The sequence below is a fragment of the Neodiprion pinetum genome, chromosome 2 (genome assembly GCF_021155775.2).
Source record: "Neodiprion pinetum isolate iyNeoPine1 chromosome 2, iyNeoPine1.2, whole genome shotgun sequence".
Taxonomy (NCBI): Eukaryota; Metazoa; Arthropoda; class Insecta; order Hymenoptera; family Diprionidae; genus Neodiprion; species Neodiprion pinetum.
Window position 1 is genome coordinate 28,037,191 of NC_060233.1, and position 19,341 is coordinate 28,056,531.

At 34.9% G+C, this 19,341-nt stretch overlaps 3 protein-coding genes and 1 long non-coding RNA gene across 19 annotated transcripts in view; 2 read left to right on the top strand and 2 right to left on the bottom strand.

Moving 5' to 3' along the window:
• On the top strand, positions 1–6,677 carry Mcm3 (minichromosome maintenance 3). The gene is made up of 12 exons (XM_046609755.2): positions 1–177; positions 264–376; positions 1,711–1,919; positions 2,019–2,149; positions 2,287–2,525; positions 2,650–2,892; positions 2,996–3,359; positions 3,563–3,867; positions 3,957–4,107; positions 4,232–4,474; positions 4,545–4,750; positions 4,966–6,677. The coding sequence occupies exons 1-12, from the start codon at positions 103–105 to the stop codon at positions 5,162–5,164; spliced, it is 2,478 nt and encodes an 825-aa protein (XP_046465711.1). The 5' UTR covers positions 1–102; the 3' UTR covers positions 5,165–6,677.
• Positions 5,793–17,505, bottom strand: na (sodium leak channel non-selective protein na). 4 transcript variants are annotated; one of them, XM_046609737.2, is made up of 30 exons: positions 17,088–17,505; positions 16,000–16,133; positions 15,740–15,925; positions 15,005–15,243; positions 14,547–14,821; positions 14,215–14,462; positions 13,830–14,051; positions 13,507–13,674; positions 13,249–13,440; positions 13,028–13,165; positions 12,735–12,941; positions 12,455–12,651; positions 12,214–12,336; positions 11,957–12,130; positions 11,673–11,852; positions 11,313–11,565; positions 11,082–11,249; positions 10,771–10,979; positions 10,522–10,642; positions 10,309–10,442; positions 10,053–10,218; positions 9,778–9,972; positions 9,478–9,695; positions 9,089–9,312; positions 8,833–8,969; positions 8,522–8,658; positions 8,290–8,446; positions 8,085–8,207; positions 7,631–7,805; positions 5,793–7,560 (listed from the first exon to the last, which is right to left on the bottom strand). In XM_046609737.2, the coding sequence occupies exons 2-30, from the start codon at positions 16,102–16,104 to the stop codon at positions 7,382–7,384; spliced, it is 5,250 nt and encodes a 1,749-aa protein (XP_046465693.1). In that variant the 5' UTR covers positions 16,105–16,133; positions 17,088–17,505; the 3' UTR covers positions 5,793–7,381. The 4 variants fall into 4 exon arrangements, with proteins under 4 accessions (XP_046465693.1, XP_046465696.1, XP_046465695.1 ...); XM_046609740.2 differs by having other exon boundaries at positions 15,005–15,228; positions 17,088–17,504; XM_046609739.2 differs by having other exon boundaries at positions 15,005–15,228; positions 15,728–15,925; positions 17,088–17,504.
• LOC124211071 (uncharacterized) overlaps positions 17,232–19,341 on the top strand; it is a 9,105-nt gene continuing 6,995 nt past the window's right edge. For 5 of the 6 annotated variants that reach the window (XR_006881383.2, XR_011176296.1, XR_011176295.1 and 2 more), the window contains exons 1-2: positions 17,232–17,394; positions 17,989–18,220. This is a non-coding gene — a long non-coding RNA (uncharacterized lncRNA). The remainder of the gene's footprint in view (positions 17,395–17,988; positions 18,221–19,341) is intronic. The other variant, XR_006881380.2, reaches the window with a different exon arrangement.
• Positions 17,546–19,341, bottom strand: part of LOC124211067 (ATP-binding cassette sub-family C member 5-like) — a 14,740-nt gene continuing 12,944 nt past the window's right edge. For 5 of the 8 annotated variants that reach the window (XM_046609743.2, XM_046609745.2, XM_046609744.2 and 2 more), the window contains 3 exons: positions 18,762–18,945; positions 18,302–18,494; positions 17,548–18,208 (listed from right to left, as the gene is read on the bottom strand). In XM_046609743.2, the coding sequence (XP_046465699.1) occupies positions 17,948–18,208; positions 18,302–18,494; positions 18,762–18,945 (638 nt within the window). In that variant the 3' untranslated portion in view covers positions 17,548–17,947. Of the gene's footprint in view, positions 18,209–18,301; positions 18,495–18,761; positions 18,946–19,341 lie in introns of all 8 variants that reach the window. The other 3 variants (XM_046609746.2, XM_046609747.2, XM_046609748.2) reach the window with 3 other exon arrangements.

The following is a 19,341-nucleotide window of genomic DNA, read 5'->3' on the forward strand; positions in this document are numbered from 1 at the left end:
CCTCGCCGCGTTAAGTGTTTACGTTTGTAATATATTTGATACTTGATATTTCTCGGAAAGATTTGACGCGTATTATTTATCAGGAAGTATCGCATAATACGAATGATGGCGGATCCCATGATAGAGCAGAAAATTCAAAACATGGTGCGAGAGTATGTGGATTTCCTAGATGATCAGGTATGTAAATCTGAAATGAAAATTCACCCTCCACCGGCAACTCCTAACCATAATCATAACCCGATGACATTTTTTCATATTTCCAGGAAGATCAGGGGAGATACACAGATTTAGTTAAAGCAATGATCGATGAGAAAAAACACCGACTCGTTGTGAACGTCAACGATTTAAGGAAAAAACGTCCAAGCAGAGCGGCGAGGTTAGTTTCACCAAGTTGACTGTTGTCTTTTTAGCAACGACGCCGAAAGTCAGCTAGCCATGGGTGGTATCTTGAAGTTTATTCGGATCTCATGAAAGCAATGTCAAAAAAAAAGGCATGTGAATAACTGCATGTCGTAACATAGTTAATAATCTGACGTAATTTCATGTGGATCTCTGCCCTTGGTACGAGTTTCAAAACAATCCCTTTGGCTATCTACCTAGAGCAGTCTGTAGTCACTTAATCTTATACACTGAACTTAGATACGATTACTCCACTTGAAGTGGTAATTCCTCCACCCTCGGAGAATAGATAGTTAGCCACTGATGTTAACAAATTGTGCAGTAAAATTTTTTTTATAACAATTATGTAGTTTCTAATATACCGTGTATTCTATCTCAGTATACATTAAATTATATCCAGAACTGCCACTGACTTCACAAACGGAAAAAATTCAGGCCATGTTATTTTTTAAGAAGGTGTCCTAGTCGATTTTGACATTGACGTATACATCTCCAAATATTGAAGTTCGTGTGTCTCGAACGTGAACATGGGCTTAACAGCCCCATTCTATACATAATTCTTAACTAAAACATTCCAATACATTTTTATTCGACGCAGAAATAAAGGAATGGCATGAATTCTATGAATTTAAAATTGCGATTTAATAGAAACCATGCCATTTCCATGCAGAAATAAAGGAATGGCATGAATTCTATGAATTTAAAATTGCGATTTAATAGAAACCATGCCATTTCCTTTGTTTTGCATCAAATGAAAATATATCTGAGTATGTTCTTGTTCATAATTGAGTATAGAAACGCCAAAAACAATTATTTCACTGTAAACTACATTGGATAATTGAGAACATGTATAACACATTTTTTTAATGAATTTCTCAATGTTTAAATGTTGGCATTATTGGTAATCGGAATGTGAAGAGTCAGTTCAAAACGTCTTCTAATTAAGTGATTTATGTATATTAGAGCTGTATTATACATATGTAAATTTCATAAACACATGCATACTCAGATATAGCAATCACTTCAATAACAGGAGATTTCATAAAAATGGCAATGTTCACTGTCGTTAACTCTGCCCAAGCTGTATCTCCTTGACCATTTGTAGAAGAATATCGAAATTGTAGATTGTATACTACTGAACGTCTTATGAGTTCAACTTTCTGCTACTGAGATGATAGAAACACACAAAATCTATATCACGTGAATTGGGTTGATTTTGAAATTATCTGTGAGACTTTGGATTTAATACTCTTTCCAAAATTAAAACCTCCCTGTATGTGTATATTAACTAATAAATTCGTTGGCGTTTAGTTTGCTAAGCAACTCTTTTGAGGAACAATTGGCCTTCCAAACTGCATTGAAGCAGTATGTTGAAACAATCGATCCGTCATACTGTAAGAACCATCCAGATTTGTTCATTGCGTTTGAGGGCAGCTTTGGTACCAAACATACGACGCCTCGAACTTTGACATCAAGATTTCTTGGCAATTTAGTGTGCGTTGAGGGTATTGTTACGAAATGTAAGTTGAAGGATAAACCTATGTAGTGGCCTAAGAAAATCAATAGAATGTGATCGAAAATAACAGTGTTGTTAATTTATTTTTATCTACCATTTGAAGGCTCTTTGGTGAGACCCAAGGTTGTCAGAAGCGTTCATTATTGCCGAGCGACAAAGGTTGCCACCGAAAGACAGTACACAGATCTTACTTCTTTTGATCCATTCCCAAGTGCCAATGTTTATCCAACTCAGGTAATGAAACACAGAAATATACATTGTTGATGGTTTCATAATATTTAACAGAACTTGGTTCTTGACCTCTGCTAGAGCAATTTATTGATTATATATTAATTTGAGGTGTTAAAAAGTATAATAATGTGACTGATTAGGACGATGATGGCAATGCGCTCGAAACTGAATACGGATTATCGAGTTACAAGGATCATCAGACTTTGTCAATCCAGGAAATGCCTGAGAAAGCACCGGCGGGACAGTTGCCTCGCAGTGTGGATGTAATCTGCGATAATGACTTAGTAGACTTATGCAAGCCTGGAGACAGGGTCCAAGTAGTTGGAAACTACAGATGTCTTCCTGGCAAACAAGGAGGATTTACATCTGGAACATTCAGGTGTGAGACAGTAGCAAATTCGTGTTTTGTTGCTTCATTCCAGCTGGAAAGTTTTTTTTATATCTGACTCTTAAGTATGAGATCATCTCAATTAATGATATTATCGTTTGTTACAATCTTCCAGGACTATTCTTATTGCGAACAACATTTCTCAGTTGAACAAGGATGCCAATCTCAAAATATCTCGAGCTGATCTTACAATGTGCAAAAAAATGGCCAAGAAAAATCACGTGAATAACATTTTTGAACTGTTGAGCAAATCTTTAGCTCCATCGATACATGGACACGAATACATTAAGAAAGCTATTCTATGTCTGTTACTTGGTGGAGTTGAGAAAATTTTACCCAATGGAACAAGATTAAGAGGGTAATTTCATAACGTTTTGAGATCTAAATAGTTTTCAAGTAACATTTTTTTTTTTTTTGTAATATATTGGAAAACACAATTAAGAAGGGCTAACATTTTTCAGAGATATTAACATTCTGCTTATCGGTGATCCCTCTGTTGCTAAGTCTCAACTCTTGCGGTATGTTTTGTGTACCGCTCCCCGAGCAGTTCCTACAACTGGTAGGGGCTCTTCAGGAGTTGGTCTCACAGCGGCTGTTACAACTGATCAAGAGACAGGAGAAAGAAGGCTCGAGGCTGGTGCGATGGTATTAGCTGATCGTGGCGTTGTTTGCATTGACGAGTTTGATAAAATGTCTGATATGGACAGGACTGCCATACACGAAGTCATGGAACAAGGAAGAGTTACTATAGCCAAAGCTGGAATACATGCCAGTTTAAATGCACGCTGTTCTGTATTAGCTGCCGCTAATCCTGTATATGGTCGAGTAAGTATGCATTATTGAACTTTTCAATTAAGATTTCAAAAAATTTTAAGTCTTAAATAAACTGTTAAAACTTACTCATTAATTAACCTGGAGCTAAATGTCTGAGCAGTGTCTTCAAAAGATGTAATTTTCTTCCAATTGAATTAAAAAAAATGTGTGTCTCACAGTCGCACTGACTAACAAACCTGGCAACAAATTTTCAGTATGACCAATATAAAACACCAATGGAAAATATTGGGCTACAAGATTCGCTGCTCTCTCGATTTGATCTTTTATTTGTAATGTTGGATCTGATTGATTCGGATCAAGACCACATGATAAGCGATCATGTCGTAAGGATGCATCGGTACAGAAATCATACAGAAAAAGAAGGCGAAGCTTTGCCAATGGGAAGCAATGTTGATTTGCTCAGTACAAAGAATCCAGATACAGTAGATGACGAGGAGACAGAAACGTTGGTATATGAGAAATACGATCCTCTGTTACATGGATTATCTCGTGCAAAAAGGTAGAATTTTTCCAACTCAGTACTATCCAACTTGTCACAGTTGGATAAAGAGTATCACATTTTCCTATAACTTGATGTATTATTTTTAGTGATAAAATACTCAGTGTTAAATTCATGAGAAAATACATCCACATAGCGAAGTGTATGAAACCAAATCTTACGGAAGAAGCGAGCGAAGTGATCGCAAATGAGTATTCTCGTCTAAGATCAGAAGATACTGTTGAGTCCGATGTGGCAAGGGTAAAGTTATCAAAGCCATAGTTTTATTATGAAATCTAGTCAAAAATTTTGCTACTCGATTTATAGAAATCAATGAGGTGATTTAATGCTTAATTTCTTTAATAATTGTGAGACTTACGTTTAGACACAACCCATAACTGCTCGGGCTTTGGAAACTCTCATTCGTCTTTCAACGGCACATGCCAAAGCGAGACTCTCAAAAGACGTTACCGTGGATGACGCGTATGCGGCAATAGAGCTGGTTCAGTTCGCCTATTTCAAGAAGGTACTGGAAAAGGAAAAGAAACGACGAAGAAATACAAGTGAAAATGGCACACAGAGTGCAGACGAAGAGGATAGAACTAAAAAGCGCTCAAGAAGAGAAAAGGTTGTCGTTTTTAACAATTTGAAATGCTCCATATTTCATTGTGTACTTTAACACTTGGATTACGTTTTAGAAACAACCTGGAGAGGATGGCTACGACGAGTATGAATTCGATAGTGAAGATGAAACGCATATCGATGAAGCTATTCAAAGAACAACTCGTTCACAAATTGTAAGAGTTGAATCTGCTCCTCGAAATGGTTCAAATGTGACAACAATTTCTTCAACTGAATCTGCACAAGTTGAAGAAACGAGTCCTGCCACCATTGACAAAAATAGGTAACGAAAGATTAACAAACTTAATTTGATTAAACTCAATGTGACGAGCTAATAAATTATCTTTGACGGCTTATGAATTTTTTATAGACGTAGATGAATATTTTGAAATTCATTGTTTTTACTTGGATTTTTTTAAATTTCTTCGAAGATAGTTTCTTGTCATATATTTCTTATGCATCTAATTGAAATTTTTTTCATTTCCGTTTTTGGAACAGGTTGGAAATTTTTCGAAATGCTCTACAAAGATTGTTCCGCGAAGAGCGTTCTCAGTCACTTCCTCTGTCAAGGGTACACGAATACGTGAACAGTCAACATTCCCCAGACTTCACAAAGGCGGAAGTTACTGCTGCTGTAACAGAGATGACAGATGCTAACCAAATTATGCTGGCGGATAACATAGTTTTTCTGATCTAGGTAAATGTCACATGGCTATTTTTTATTTGTTTTTTTTTTTTTTTTTGTGTCGTTTCACTACAGTTGAATAGATCCAACTTCTTACCCGGTTTAAAATGATTCATGTAAAATTATTTTTGTAATTTTCATCTATTAGATATAGTGTTTTTATACGAAACTAATATGTCGATTTAAAATAAAAAAGATAGAAACATCATGAATTTATTTGCTTTATAGATGAGACATTAATTATTCCATTTTCCTAATTGTTTTTGTATTTTTGATTTTGTGATAAGTCAATCTATAACTGTACAGTAGAACTCATATATAATTGAAGCTACGGGGTCGAGAATTTTAAGAATTAGAATTTATGGGTTACCCTCTCCATCAAAATATTCATCTAATACATACTCTGTCGCTGTCTGCGCATGCTCTATGTATTGCGCAGTAAAGTAGTTGCATTGAAAAGAGGCAAGATCAGCAGAAGCAACTTCCCCCTCTAAAGTAGGGGATGTTGAATTTAAGTGGTTCGAATTTATAGGAGTTCTGTTGTATGTAAAGAATATAGTAGAGAAGACATTTGCTTACAAATGTAATTTTGGAAGGTCTTTTCATGTTGTTTGGCAGTAAAAAAAAGGGATTGGAAATAACAGTAACATTGATCAGCTCTATGTATAATTTCATAATACAACACATTGGCACATAAACTAGGCAACAATGATCAACATTTATCACAATAACATGAACATACTTTAAATCTCTACATATTCCATTTTCATGTAAATATATTTTTTAATTTACGTATGTATATTATATACATACATATATATATATATACACACACACATATATATATATATTTATATAAAATTAACCTATAGTGTAGGGATACAATACTCTTACTGTATCTCATTGAATTTCAAGCTCATACAATCGTTTTTAGCTATTATATGAATATTTTTATAATATGCACTAATCCAATATTATCTAATTATGTATTTTCTACCCCCATTGCATTCCGAAACTTCTTTCTGTTACACAAGACTTTTCCCAAAGTTTATTCATACCCAAACCATTTGATTTATTTACCAGATTATCACGTATATGTAATGTTTACATCGTTTTACTGATTTTGTTTTATTCATTAACCTTGATTAACTACCCGGTACGAATTGAAATATGTTTAGCCCCTTCTGTATCAGGTAACATGATCTCAACAGGCAATTATATCGAAATTGATGAAACACAATCAAAGTTCCCTGTTTTAAAAACATGAAATGATAATTCGTTCTAATGTAGTAAATGAAGGTGTGCGATCAAGTAGGAATAACAGAGGCTCAAATAATACTACTATTATTAAACATAAAAATGCTTTGAGTTTTCAAAGTGATACTAAGAGTTTGGTAGATACTTCTGCTAGGTTCAAATCTAATTTTCATGTGCTCTGGTAATCTGGGTTTAATTACAAGCTTGGAAAAAAGTAAAAGCTCTAGGAAACTTTGATTACTTCCCCATTTTCCTGGGGAATCGATTGCCTGTTGGAATAAAATATTCCTAAGGGAATAACTGTGCCTTAGCTATATTCCTACATGAAGGGTATAGATGGGTAGGACTTTTTTTTTAAACGATAATTAATTTGCTTACAAATTCGTATCCAATCGACTATCAACAATAACATCAATAATATCTAATCAACGTATTAAGTAACACATGATAATGCCTTAAACTCGTAATAGGAGCCGGATCGTTTCCATCGCTTAATAATTTCTTCGAATCGTATCCTTTGCTCATTGTACTAACAGTTGCCCTTTCAATCTTATCCTTTCACTGACCTATTATTTTATTTTATTACTAACGTTTCGTATAAAATTGTTTACCTAATTATTATTAATATTATATTTAATTATACATGTGTCAATTCTAAAGTGAGATTTATCTGTACTGGAGTAAATTATTGATTCAATTTTTGGATTATCTCAATGTAATCGACGCTTACTTGTTATGTTGAACAACTTTCATTTATCAGTATTCTTATGAACCTGCATCAATTAGCTATCACTCACCCTCACCAGTGAATTTACTTCTCTAATTAGTTGAAAGTCAGACAATAGTTGAGATTTTCAACAATTCCCAGAACTAAAAAATGTCCGCATAAAGCCTACTATCTGTTAAAGAACATTTTGGAGTCTTTGAAATAAATGAAATTTGTAAGTGCAAGATGAATAATGCAATGAACTGTCAGTATTCTTCGTCGCTTGACTGCGTACTGTATGCGACTTGTTCATGCCACCAGTCTCGTACTTCTACCATTATGCTTGATACCTTAGGCATCATAGCTTTGTTGTTTTGTACATCTTTCGGTTGTCGATTTTGCTCAAGTCCTTCGGTGACATGTGGCAAATTATTTTTTACCACAGCTGAAATATCGGAAATGTTATACGGAATTCACACTTTTCAGCAAAACTTTCATTTTTATAGTCTACTTACACGGTGGTCTATTGTTTCGTTTTTTCGCTGCAGCAATCTTATCTTTATCAGTTCTTACAGTCGCAGGATCAGATAACATTGGGGCAAGATATTTCCGTCCAGAACCACTGCCAATACTATCAGACCTTGGAAGTACTACTGGTTTTTTACTCCTATGCCTAAGTCCGTCACCATCCTAAAAAAACGTGATGTCAGTTTGTTTTTGCCACTTTATGTAAGTACAGCTAAATGCTATTTGAGTTCATATTGTCGAAGTGAAATTTTCTCCCACATGATTCCATTCTATTCTCGATTATTATAATAAATGGTACTTGCACTAAGAGTACAGATTTACCCACAGTGAGGCAAATCAGAGAAAAATGGGCATGTTCATCAAAGTCCAAAATAACTCCTCATCTTTAGACTCTAATAATTCTCTACTGTAATTTAGAACTGTACTGAATATTGTCCGAACCTTCGTTTCAGCCTCATCATCTCTATCCACGGTATTCTCTTTTTTTTCTTCAACATGATCCTGTAGTGACATTAGTGCATCATTGGTGGCCCTTAAACCAGCAAGCAAACTGTTCTGTTGTTTCTGAAACGAATTATCATTTTCCAATTTGCTCGTAATCTGCAAATCATATTTGTTTCGTTATTTATAATCAAGTCGTATTTACCCCAACTGCTCTTATTTTTTTCAAACATCCTTCCAACCAGGTTCGTATCGTTTGCTTTGCAACTTCCTCTTCTATTATATACTCAAATTCCTCACGTGCCAAAAGTTCCTCCAATTGAAGAGCCTTTCTGATATCGACTGACCGGTATGACAGCATACTGATAATAGAAATAATTAATTATTTGTAAATAATTTATATGTATCGATAAATCGTTGTGTAAGTCAGAGCCTACTTTATCACATCGTGGAACGTTACATCTTCTCCATTGTGCAACCTCTCTAATTCGTAGCACATGTACTTGAACAAGAGCCTATCCTTCTGTGGGTCAGTTTCCAATCTTCCTTTTAACAATCGTAAAATAAATTTAACCTGAAATGAATATTATAATCAGAGAGATCTTTCAATTGACAATCGCAACTTTGTAAGGACGAAATATCTTTAAGTGTGCTGTGCATGAATTCTGGACTGATGGAATGGTTCTTGCAATTTCGTTGAAAATTAGTACAATCAGTATTGGATAAAGGAACATTGATCATTGCTTACCCTCCTAACTGGAATAACACCTCTTTGATGGATGTCTACAACATTCCATGTATTTTGGAAATTTCTGATGTCTGCATAGGACAGTAATGCATCTTCTTCATTTGAATAGAAGAGTGAGAAGTTTTCCATGATGATAGCTAAAAGTAATTGAGATTTAGTGGATAAATTTAAATAATTTGAAGTTTTTCAATTTTTGGACTTACAGAACAGTGAAGGTAAAATGACTTTAGAATAAAATATAATAATATCTACATACCCACTAGTAAGTTCAGAACAATATACGTTATTATCACATAGAATGTGCAAAAGTAAATAAGCGAGGCATGAAAATTTCCACAGTCGGTTTCCCAATAATTCGCAGCTGGTGTACAATATGGTGGTTGAATCATGCAATCATGCATAATTTTATTCCAATCTTCTCCTGTTACTATTCGAAACAGCATTGCAACACCGGTTACAGGAGATTCGAAATTGGCACGTCTGAAAATCATTTATGGTCAATTAGATACTGCCTCCTCATTGTATCAAAAAAGAAGAGAATCGGATACGTTTCACTGAGGAAGTAGGAGGAATACTTCTTGATTTCACTTTAGAAAATTTTATTCCTATCCTCCGTAACTTCGAGGTAACAATGCCTGCACTGACCTTCCAATTCCTTCGCCGTACTTAACTGTTCCAAAAATAATAGTTCCTGCGAGAGCATAAAAAAATACAAGCAGAAACATGCCGAATATGATGAAGAAGCTTTTGCAGACTGACACACCAACGGTCAACATCAGCATTTTTAATGTAGTGTGCTTTCCAGTGATCGTAAAAAATCTTAATATCACGACCATAAATCCGATGAAGTACGACAAATCATTCTAAAATTGAAATTCATTCGTATGTCAATGAGGATACAATAGCTGTGAAACGTTCAAATTCTATTTCGCCTGATTTCCTTACTTTGATCATCCAGTGAATAATTATCCAAATCACTCCGACAACCGTGACCAACAGGTCGTATCTGTTTCGTCTAGATTGCCAATAACCACGGGGAGTAAATGCTATATTTTTCATTACAACTTCGACTAGAAATACCAATGTTAGTATCGTTGACACTGTCGCTAACGGTTCTGTGTGTTCCTCTTCACTTCTCCACTAAAAATTAAGCATTTGATTCTGGATAAACTGATGCGTCTTCACCAAAAACCAAAACAATTCTAAATTGTTACACTTACAGAAACACAGAGTAATCCGCTGTTTATAAGCACCATTACAGCAATAAACCTCTTGAAATAAATATTTTGTGTAATGTCATAAATGAATGCCCGGAACTTCTTTCCATCAGGCCTAGGAGGGAGATGCAGTGGCTGAGCGATTTTCAATCTTTTCTTCAAGTCACACCTAATGTAGTACAATTATTTCAACACAGTTATTCAATATTGTATGAAATTGAACATTTGCAGTAACTGATATTCCTCTGCAAATCCTTACCAACGTCTTTGATCAACAGTCAATAACGCTGTACCCTTGTTCTCAGAGTAATTAGCGATGACAACGCCGACAAATAAAGTCAGTCCAATCATGCATCCAAGAAATATATATATGTGTATGTAAATGGCATGAACCTGAAACATGATAGAATTGAAATACTGTAACGTTGTTGAAATGTGAATGAACAACTTGAGTAAGAGGAACGATACTCACTGGTCCAAGTGCTTTTATCAAAACGTCACGAACGTCTAGCCAGCCTTTGAATGAGAGTACTTCAAAGAGCGCAAGCATGGCATCGCCAATATTGTCAAAATTAAATCTCCTTGGATTCGCCCTGGAAGTAATAAGTTTTGAATTGAGTAGAAAAATGTAGAATTGTGGCCTTTGCTTCAGTCAAATGAGTCTTGGAGTGAAATAGCCAAATAGACTACGTGTAAAGTTTGATTGGAAATTGGAGCTCACCAAACTCGAGGAACCAGTATAGAAGGATAGCTTTCGTTATCTCCTGGCTGCAGTTTCATTTTAGTTACAAAAACTCTTCTCATGAAAACACCAACACAATCCTCTCTTCTCAAAATTGTTGGATCATTGCAGCGAGCTAATCGACCGCCATATAATTGCACACCATAGCTTGCGAAGACAAACATTAGTAAGATCAGCAACGTAGATACCTTGAAGTAGATTTTGTGTTTTTATGTGCATATAATTACTGTTTAAAGATGACTGGAACGCTGACCACATTTCTTAAAAAAATTATTTCATAAGCTACTAACCAGTAAAATTTCTTTGAAGCCTCTGCACAACTCATACACAACTTTTCTCATATGGGGAACTAATGTGAATATTCTCAAAGGCCGAACACAGCGCAATATCATCAGTAGTTGCGCACCAGAATTAGGAGGAACACTTTTTGGCATCCAGCAAAGAAAGACCAAGCTCACCTGTGGAGGAAGAATACTTTTTGTACAATGGAATACGATAATGAATATTATGTACAAGCTTACCACGTATATAAACACGTCCAATACAGAAGCTACGTCCTTGATATAAGCTTTTGGAGTGAAAAAAAGACCATCAGCAAGTATTTTTAATGCTAGTTCAAAGCTCATAAATATTACAAAGCCATATTCTGCTATTTGAAGGGCTGGAACTTCCATCACTCGATACTTAGGTGTCTCAAACATCATGGATAAGCAAGACAATGTTGTTGCGCATATCATTACCCAATCTAGGTACGTTACAAGGCCCAGAAAATTACTGTAAATAAAAACATATGCTTAAGTAGTGGGAGTCACGATTCTATATTTTGAATTGAATTCGTTATTGTTCAAAAAAATTTAATCAACGTTTTCGCATCTACTTACTGCAGGCTTTTATATTGCACTTTTCTTTCTTTTCCAGTTAGTGGGTCTTTCAAGCGTGCATCATATCTAGCGTAAACAAGCAGCTGACATATTTTCCTGAATTTGCTCTCACGTGGCACAGCAAACAATGGAGTATCAAAAAAAGGGTGGTTCTCTCTCAAGTCATCCTCACGTTGATTTCTTGGAAAATTTTATGAAAATGCATAAACTTATAGAGATGTAAGTACTAGGATATAAGATGACCAGAGAGGTATGAGAACTTTGCAATTAGCTGGATATCGTACCTCCGCATTTCTGCTTGTTGTCTTTTGGCCTGTAACAATTTGATATCTAAGTCGTGCGGCCTGCTTCTGGACGAACTGACTCTATTTATTGCTCCAATATCGCCGTTTTCCATTAGGTGTTCATAGGTTTGTTTTAACTTTATTGATCCGCTTCGAACACTTCTTCGAATCGACCTGTATCAAAAACGTGACCTAACTACTGTTTCACTGTGCCACAGAGTAATAATTTTTTTTTTGAAAAGTCTTGAATGACTCACTTTTTTTGATCTATTCGTAACTGTTTTGCGCTGCTGACGGTGCCTTGTGGTTTAAGTAGAGTTTTTCCTGGTACTGGAATCATTGCTGAATCCCCCAACATTAATCTTTGATTATTAGAATCACTGTGAAACAAATCAAGATTTGTTTGAAAAATTCTGTCTAATGTTCTATGCAAATGAAATAAGATGTCTTGTTTAATTCAAATTTGCAAAGTAGTCTATAAATTTTGTAGACTCTTACTTAATGATGTAGGTGATTGCAGCTTTTCGTAAATTTGTTACGATATTTCTCACTTTTGGTGGGTTATTCAATATCTTGACAGGCCTCTGCTTGCGGTATACCATTTTGGAATCAAATGTTTCATTTACTTTCTTGACCCCTTCGTTTTCATCATCTTCCACTTCAAATATAAACTGCCTCATAAAACTTTCTCTTACCTAATAAATGCAATAATAATAATTTTTTAATTCCTTGAGTTTTTCAATCTTATATGTCAGTCCCATTGCAAAGACGTATATACCTTTGGAAGATTGAAATCTGATGGCACTTTGTGCAAACAAGTCATTTGTGGACTATCTGGAAATCTTTCAAATATCCGCAATCTGAATGGAAGTGTTTCCTTTATCTCAGCACTTTGTTCTCTAAATTTCAACTGTTTCAGTTTCTTTATGTCTTCGTCTAGTTCTAAATTATCCAAAATGACTGCGACGAATAAACTCAAGACTATCTGAAAAAAGGTTTTTAGTGAAGAAACTTTTTACCCTGTACATAAAATTAGTAACGAATGAAAGTTAATCAGATGGTCATTATTACCAGCGTGACAAACAAGTGGTACAGAATAAAATATACTGCAACAAATGGAGCCATTGTTTCATGAGTGCGTAGCATTGTTTCATCCATAACTTCGACCCAAGCCTCTTGTGTCAAAATTTGGAACATGGACATGAACGCCTGTAAATAAAGTATAGATACTATTACAGTTTCTATAGTTTTTTTGCGGAAATCAATGTTGTAGTAGTCCAAAGTTACCTCACCTCGGGAAAACTCTCAAATTTCGTAAAATCGCATAGATAACAAAACAACTGCATCGAAATACTGGATGATATGACTAGCAGGCACATAGTGAAGATGATTAGACTACCGAGTTTTTTACCAGGGCCAAATATCTTGTAGACAAAGTCTTCCAGCATTGGGGAAGCCTTAATAAGTCTGAATACACGTAGCACCTGAAAATGTCACACGTGTCTTAACATTTGGTCAAGTTAAAACTTGGGAAGTAGAATGGTTTTTACCTGAAAATACGTGAATCCAGATAAGTAAAAAAGTGGTATAACGTGGAAAGTAGTCCCAATTGCTAATAGCAATTCAAATTTATGAATTGAATGCCGGTAATAACCTCGGAATCCCAGACACCAGATTTTGAACAGAGTTTCGAGGTCCAAAAATATCGTAAAAACAATCTGCAGTAATAAATTTCACGTATACACGTACTGATAGAACTAATATACAGAATAAAATTGTGACATATGTTGATTTTTCAAAACTTTTTGATTGCTGGTATTAATTTGTTTCGAGTAATATTCTAAAGCTGTCTTGAAAATAAGAAGTTACTGACTTCTGCATAATAATAGTTGTCATAGTAAGTATGTCTTGGTCTTTCATCATGCTTAAAGTTCATTGTTGCAGTGGTAATGCCGTTCGCCAGAATAGCACACATTACAACCATACGGAATTGCGGGGATCGCAGTACTGCATGACAAAATGGTGATGCTAAACCAGCGTGTTTATTGTCATCCAAAGTTATAAGTTTCCAGCCATTGTCGTCACCGGTTAAAATCTGAAATTGCATTGAACTAATCTGTTGAGACTGAATCGAAAAAAATTAAAACAAACCCTCTATTCCACAGTTAAAATGGTTGAAAAATGCATTACATTGACTGGGTATACGAATTTTGGATAAAACAACTTCATGCTAGAGAAAGTGTTAGTTTTAAATTCACCTGCGATGCAGAACTCCCACTAATATGTCCTCTGACACCCCACATTTGTTGAAATTGGACCCGAATTTCATTGAACGTTTCAGTTATTACGGCTATGAAAACGTTTTTCACAAGCCATGCTAGGAAAAAGATCATAGTGCTGAAGTAGAAGGCTGCTCTCCAACCTGGCAGACTATCAATAGCTCGGTACATGATGAAAACCCATCCTTCTTGAGACGCCGCTTGATAGACGGTGAAAATACTAGTCGCTAAAATAAGCAGATTCGATCATACCTAATTTTTGATAGTGACTTGTTAATTTTGATGAATGCATACTTTTATTTCACACTCACCGAACTCGTCAAATCCATTGAAACCCATAATATACCTGGATAGTTCTAATTTCATACACTTCATACCCTCAGGACACTGATACCCAGATTCTGGATCCGTAGAACAAAAAGTGTCTGGAATTGCTAAGCTATTTATCGTAATATGATTTGAGTCTGTTGTGTTCAGAACACAGTGATTTTTTAGCTCCCCAAAAAATTGCACTCCCAGTAATCCGTAAAGAGACATAAAGAAAAGGAAGAACAATGTTACATTGTAAATTTGTTGGCTTGATCGTCTGAAAATGAATATTCCATGTATAAGTATATCACATGTGACAAAGTATCAAAAATCTATATATTTATCGGTATGTTATTTTCTCTGTACTAGAAAATCTAAGTCATTGAACTCCACTACATTCTCACATGAAACTATAGTGATATGTTATAATTACATGATTATATCTATAATACGTTCTTACTTGAAAATTTGATTTATTCTTGATTTTGGCATAGAGAACTTGAGGAAGACACGAAGAAAGCGAATCATAATCAGCGGCCTCGGTGCTCTCAAGATGGATGCATAACTGAATCGCAAGACAAGACCTAGCATCTCAAACATTTGCAAGATGACAGAGAGCCATAAAAAGAATACCATACTCGCATCGAACTGGCACCAATGATCTTTCAAGTAAGGCACTTCACCCTGAAATGAACTAGACTGAGAACATATTCTGCTATTGCAACTATGGAACGTCTGAAATCACCAAGTATTCTAATGCTAACTGAAGCTATTTATTTCGAGGTATAGCTCTGAAAAATATGCAGTACATACTTTTTTACCAGCATCAATACTTTGTTAGAACTACTTTTCAGATCAATAATCATTCAAACATTACAAGCGATGCATTCTATTGAAATTGTGTTGTCAGTTAGCCAACAAAAGTAAATCTTTTAACATATTTTTGAACAATAAAGAAAATTGCAGAGTTTTATAGTTTTTGATAATTTAACATATATCGTGGAGATTGACTTTCATTATTAAGCTATTTCAAGACTAAAAGCTGGCAGCATAACTATATTGCTTGGCTGAACATAACGAGGTTTTTTTACGAATTAGTGCATAAGATATATTTAATAACTTTTTTTTATCAACAACAGGGAAGCACAAAACGACACATATTAGTAATAAAAATAGTTCTCACAGTTGTTCTGACCTTCAGTATGCCACGAATGTGCATCTTGGCAATCATCTCGGCAGTGAATAGAAATGTGACAACCAAATCGCACACAAAGGTGACATACTGCAGTGGAGGTACCCTCTCGAAAGTTTTTGGTGTGTTAAGGCAGACAGAGGCTAGCGATACTAGAGCGCAAAGCCTCATCAGCCTGCGAACCCATAGCTACAAAGCAAAATAAGAAACATTGTCACTTTAATTCCATCATTCTTTTATACTTTCTCATATATTGTTCTCACTTTGTTGACCCATTCGATATCTGCACTTTCGTTCAGACACTCTTCTGGACCGTAATCTGCCAGAACAGGCTCTCCTTTGAGGCTCTGCTTCCTCCCCAACATCATAATAGGTATTATATTCGCAATGGTGAAGCCTAAAAAACAAATGTTTAAATTATTTGGATGCATTACAACGCCCCCATAACTTGATAAACAACATTCAACACTCTGCCCATTTATTATTAGGTGCATGGATGTTAGTAGATCAGACAATCAGTCTCTGATACTTGACACTTTACTAGTGGACACTTAATCACATAAAAAATGATGATTGATCTATGGCCAATAGGTTGAAGAATGATTTGGAATTTAACTATTAGTTAAAATAACGACATTCAGGTACAGTTAGAATTATTTCTCAAATGGAGTATCGATCAGTTTGTAATCTAATGACGAATGAATGTGTGTCGACATATATTATTAAGGTAAAACGTAAATAGACACATACACAAGCATATTAACATCCAGCTTTCAAACACAATGATTTAACTCCCATACTCACGTGACGTTCTAATTTCACCGCTATTATGTATTGTCAAAACACTAGCTGAAAATTATTTTGAAAACATAAGCGGTCTGACATATTTCTTTCTAATATCTAGCTCTGCTTAATCTACACATTTAGAACGAGTTTGATAGTATAAAATGTGTAGATATGAAACATTTTTCAATGAAATTGAATGGTCAATATGCTTCTTATACGGTAAACGAGAGATAAGTTGATCTTGTTAAGGAGGGTTTTTACTATTTTTTGCAATATGATTATATAGAATATTTTAATAAAGCTCAAATACAGTTCAATAAATCATGTCGAACTGGGTGCAACTGTTGATCAAGATCATTAGTTGAGTCTCGTTAAGTGATGAAAGTGACAGTTGGTAATTTCAGTAGATTTGAAATAATTGTAGTTTTTTTTACCAAGATAGAAGGAAGTGAACAAATTGTGAATATAAAAAAATTGTACACAGCTTTGGGTATAAAACGATAATTATGGGGTATAAGAATGCATTTGTTCTTTCACAACTCGTTCAATATAATCAAAGTCTTACCGTTCTTGTAACAATTTGGTCAACCAATAAACTCTGCCTTCACGGCAATTCGTATAAACTACATTTTGTATAAAATAACAACAAAACTCAACGATTAATAAACATTTTAATAATAACAAGGTAGTGGCATGGTGATCATTTTGTAGGGCAGGTACAGCCAGCTGGGATGCTGGGCATGAGCAGTCAGCACCAATTTGAAAATCAATATTAGAAACGCTAAGTTGCAGTTTATACGCGATTTCTCTTTACTGAAGAAATTTGTTGAGACATGCAACATTAGGTGACGAATTGTAATATGAACTTGATTGTACGTAGCTACAGTAACTGTTATATTGATTTGTTTCATTTACATATTTGAAACATAACATATAATACTTACAGATATGAAAAAAATAGACCAAATACGGAAACAATAAAAGAAGACACAAATTTGGAATTTAGTATGAAAAAATTAAGAAACTTTGATTTATCTTAACTTATTTATTTAAGGATAAAATAAAACAATAAAATACAATTAGAAATTACTAAACCGGTAATGCTGGAATCGTTGAAAATGATTAAATCATTTTGAACACGTATTTTTTTATCGTAATATTTCTGCTCAATTGTTCATTTCTATAATACTAATTGTACAACATTTGTAAATAGTTATGCAACTGAGAATATATTTCCCTGCCCTGAGCGGTAAATAGAGTAGTAATTCTTGAATCTTTGCTGGTTGAAGTTTGTTCTCATTTCAAGCATGTTTCAACGGATTCAGATACAATTCGATTACTAGACATAACTTGGAAATTTATGCTGTATGTGGATGTAATTGTGTCTAATACTGCCATAAGCTATTGCAAAAAAAAAATAGCTCTTCATTTGTTTTCTACTGTATTAGCACCTGCTATCATTTTAGAAAATTCAGAATTTGGGTCTTTAAGAAGATTATATGGCTTATCAAATTCTAATATTTTGCCGCTGTTCATAACGAGGACTCGGTCAAGCAACAAAACAGTTTGTAGCCTGTGTGCTATGATCAGTATCGTGCAGAAAGAAAACTCCTGTTGAATTGTAGTCTGAACAGCAATCTCAGTTTCTGGATCTACAGCGGCAGTTGCTTCATCCATAACAAGTATCTAAAATAAATGGTATATCTTCAGTTTTAAAGTACTAACACATCGATGCACAAAGATGTTGAATTTTCTTGTATATCCAGTTAAGCAACAAACCTTAGACTCCCTGAGCAATGCTCTTGATAAACAAAGCAGCTGCCTTTCACCCACGCTTAAATTGTCTCCTCCATACCCAACAGATGCGTCAAGATGACCATTTATCGATTGTACTCTATTCTTCAGTTTGGTTTTTTCAAGCGCTAGCCATATTTCTGAATCTGTGTAACGTTTGAATGGATCCAGATTCGATCTAAAAGTTTAAGTCCAGTGCATCATAGAAGCAAGTTGAGTAGGTTTCGTTGACGTAAACATTAGTACAATGTTCCAAGCCCTGCACTCTCATAATAATGGAACACGCACTCGTACCTTATTTACAAACTGAGAGAGATAGCTGAGAACTGATGTCTAAATGTTTGCCTATAATACTCGCGGTATACATGTATGATGCTCTCTTTTTCTGTGTGCTTTACTACACAACAACGAGTTGCATGTATTTTGAATCGCAAAGGACACATACCTTATACTTCCGTTAAACAGTATTGGGTCCTGTGGGATGATCGAAAGTTTTGTTCTTAACTGACCGAGGTTTATTTCTGATATATTAACATTGTCTATTTCTATTTTTCCCTCCGTCAACTCGACTAGCCTGAATAAGGCTGCTGTAAGGGAACTCTTCCCTGATCCTGTTCTCCCGACAATGCCTATAATTCCAAAGTGGCAAATTTTGAAAAATAATTACTTACAGATTGGGTTTGAGCTCATAAATTGACTTTGTTCCGACAAATAGGTAAATCTCCCCTCATGCATAACATCTATTAAAATTGATTTACACCCCCAAAACAATGTTCCACACATTCAATTTTGCAATGAAAATTATTAAAAGTAGCAAGAAGGTCTCAAAAGTTGCAACTCACTTCTAAAGCGTGCTATTCGCGTGATGTGTGTCGTTATTCAATGTTCGGAGCATGGTAATTAGTATCGAAATCTAGATTTCGTACATTAGCATACAGTTTCAAACATTACTTTAAATCGAAAGTACTTATATACTTCTTCAAATGTTATTCATAAACACCTGTTAGCTTTCTTTTAAGGGTGTT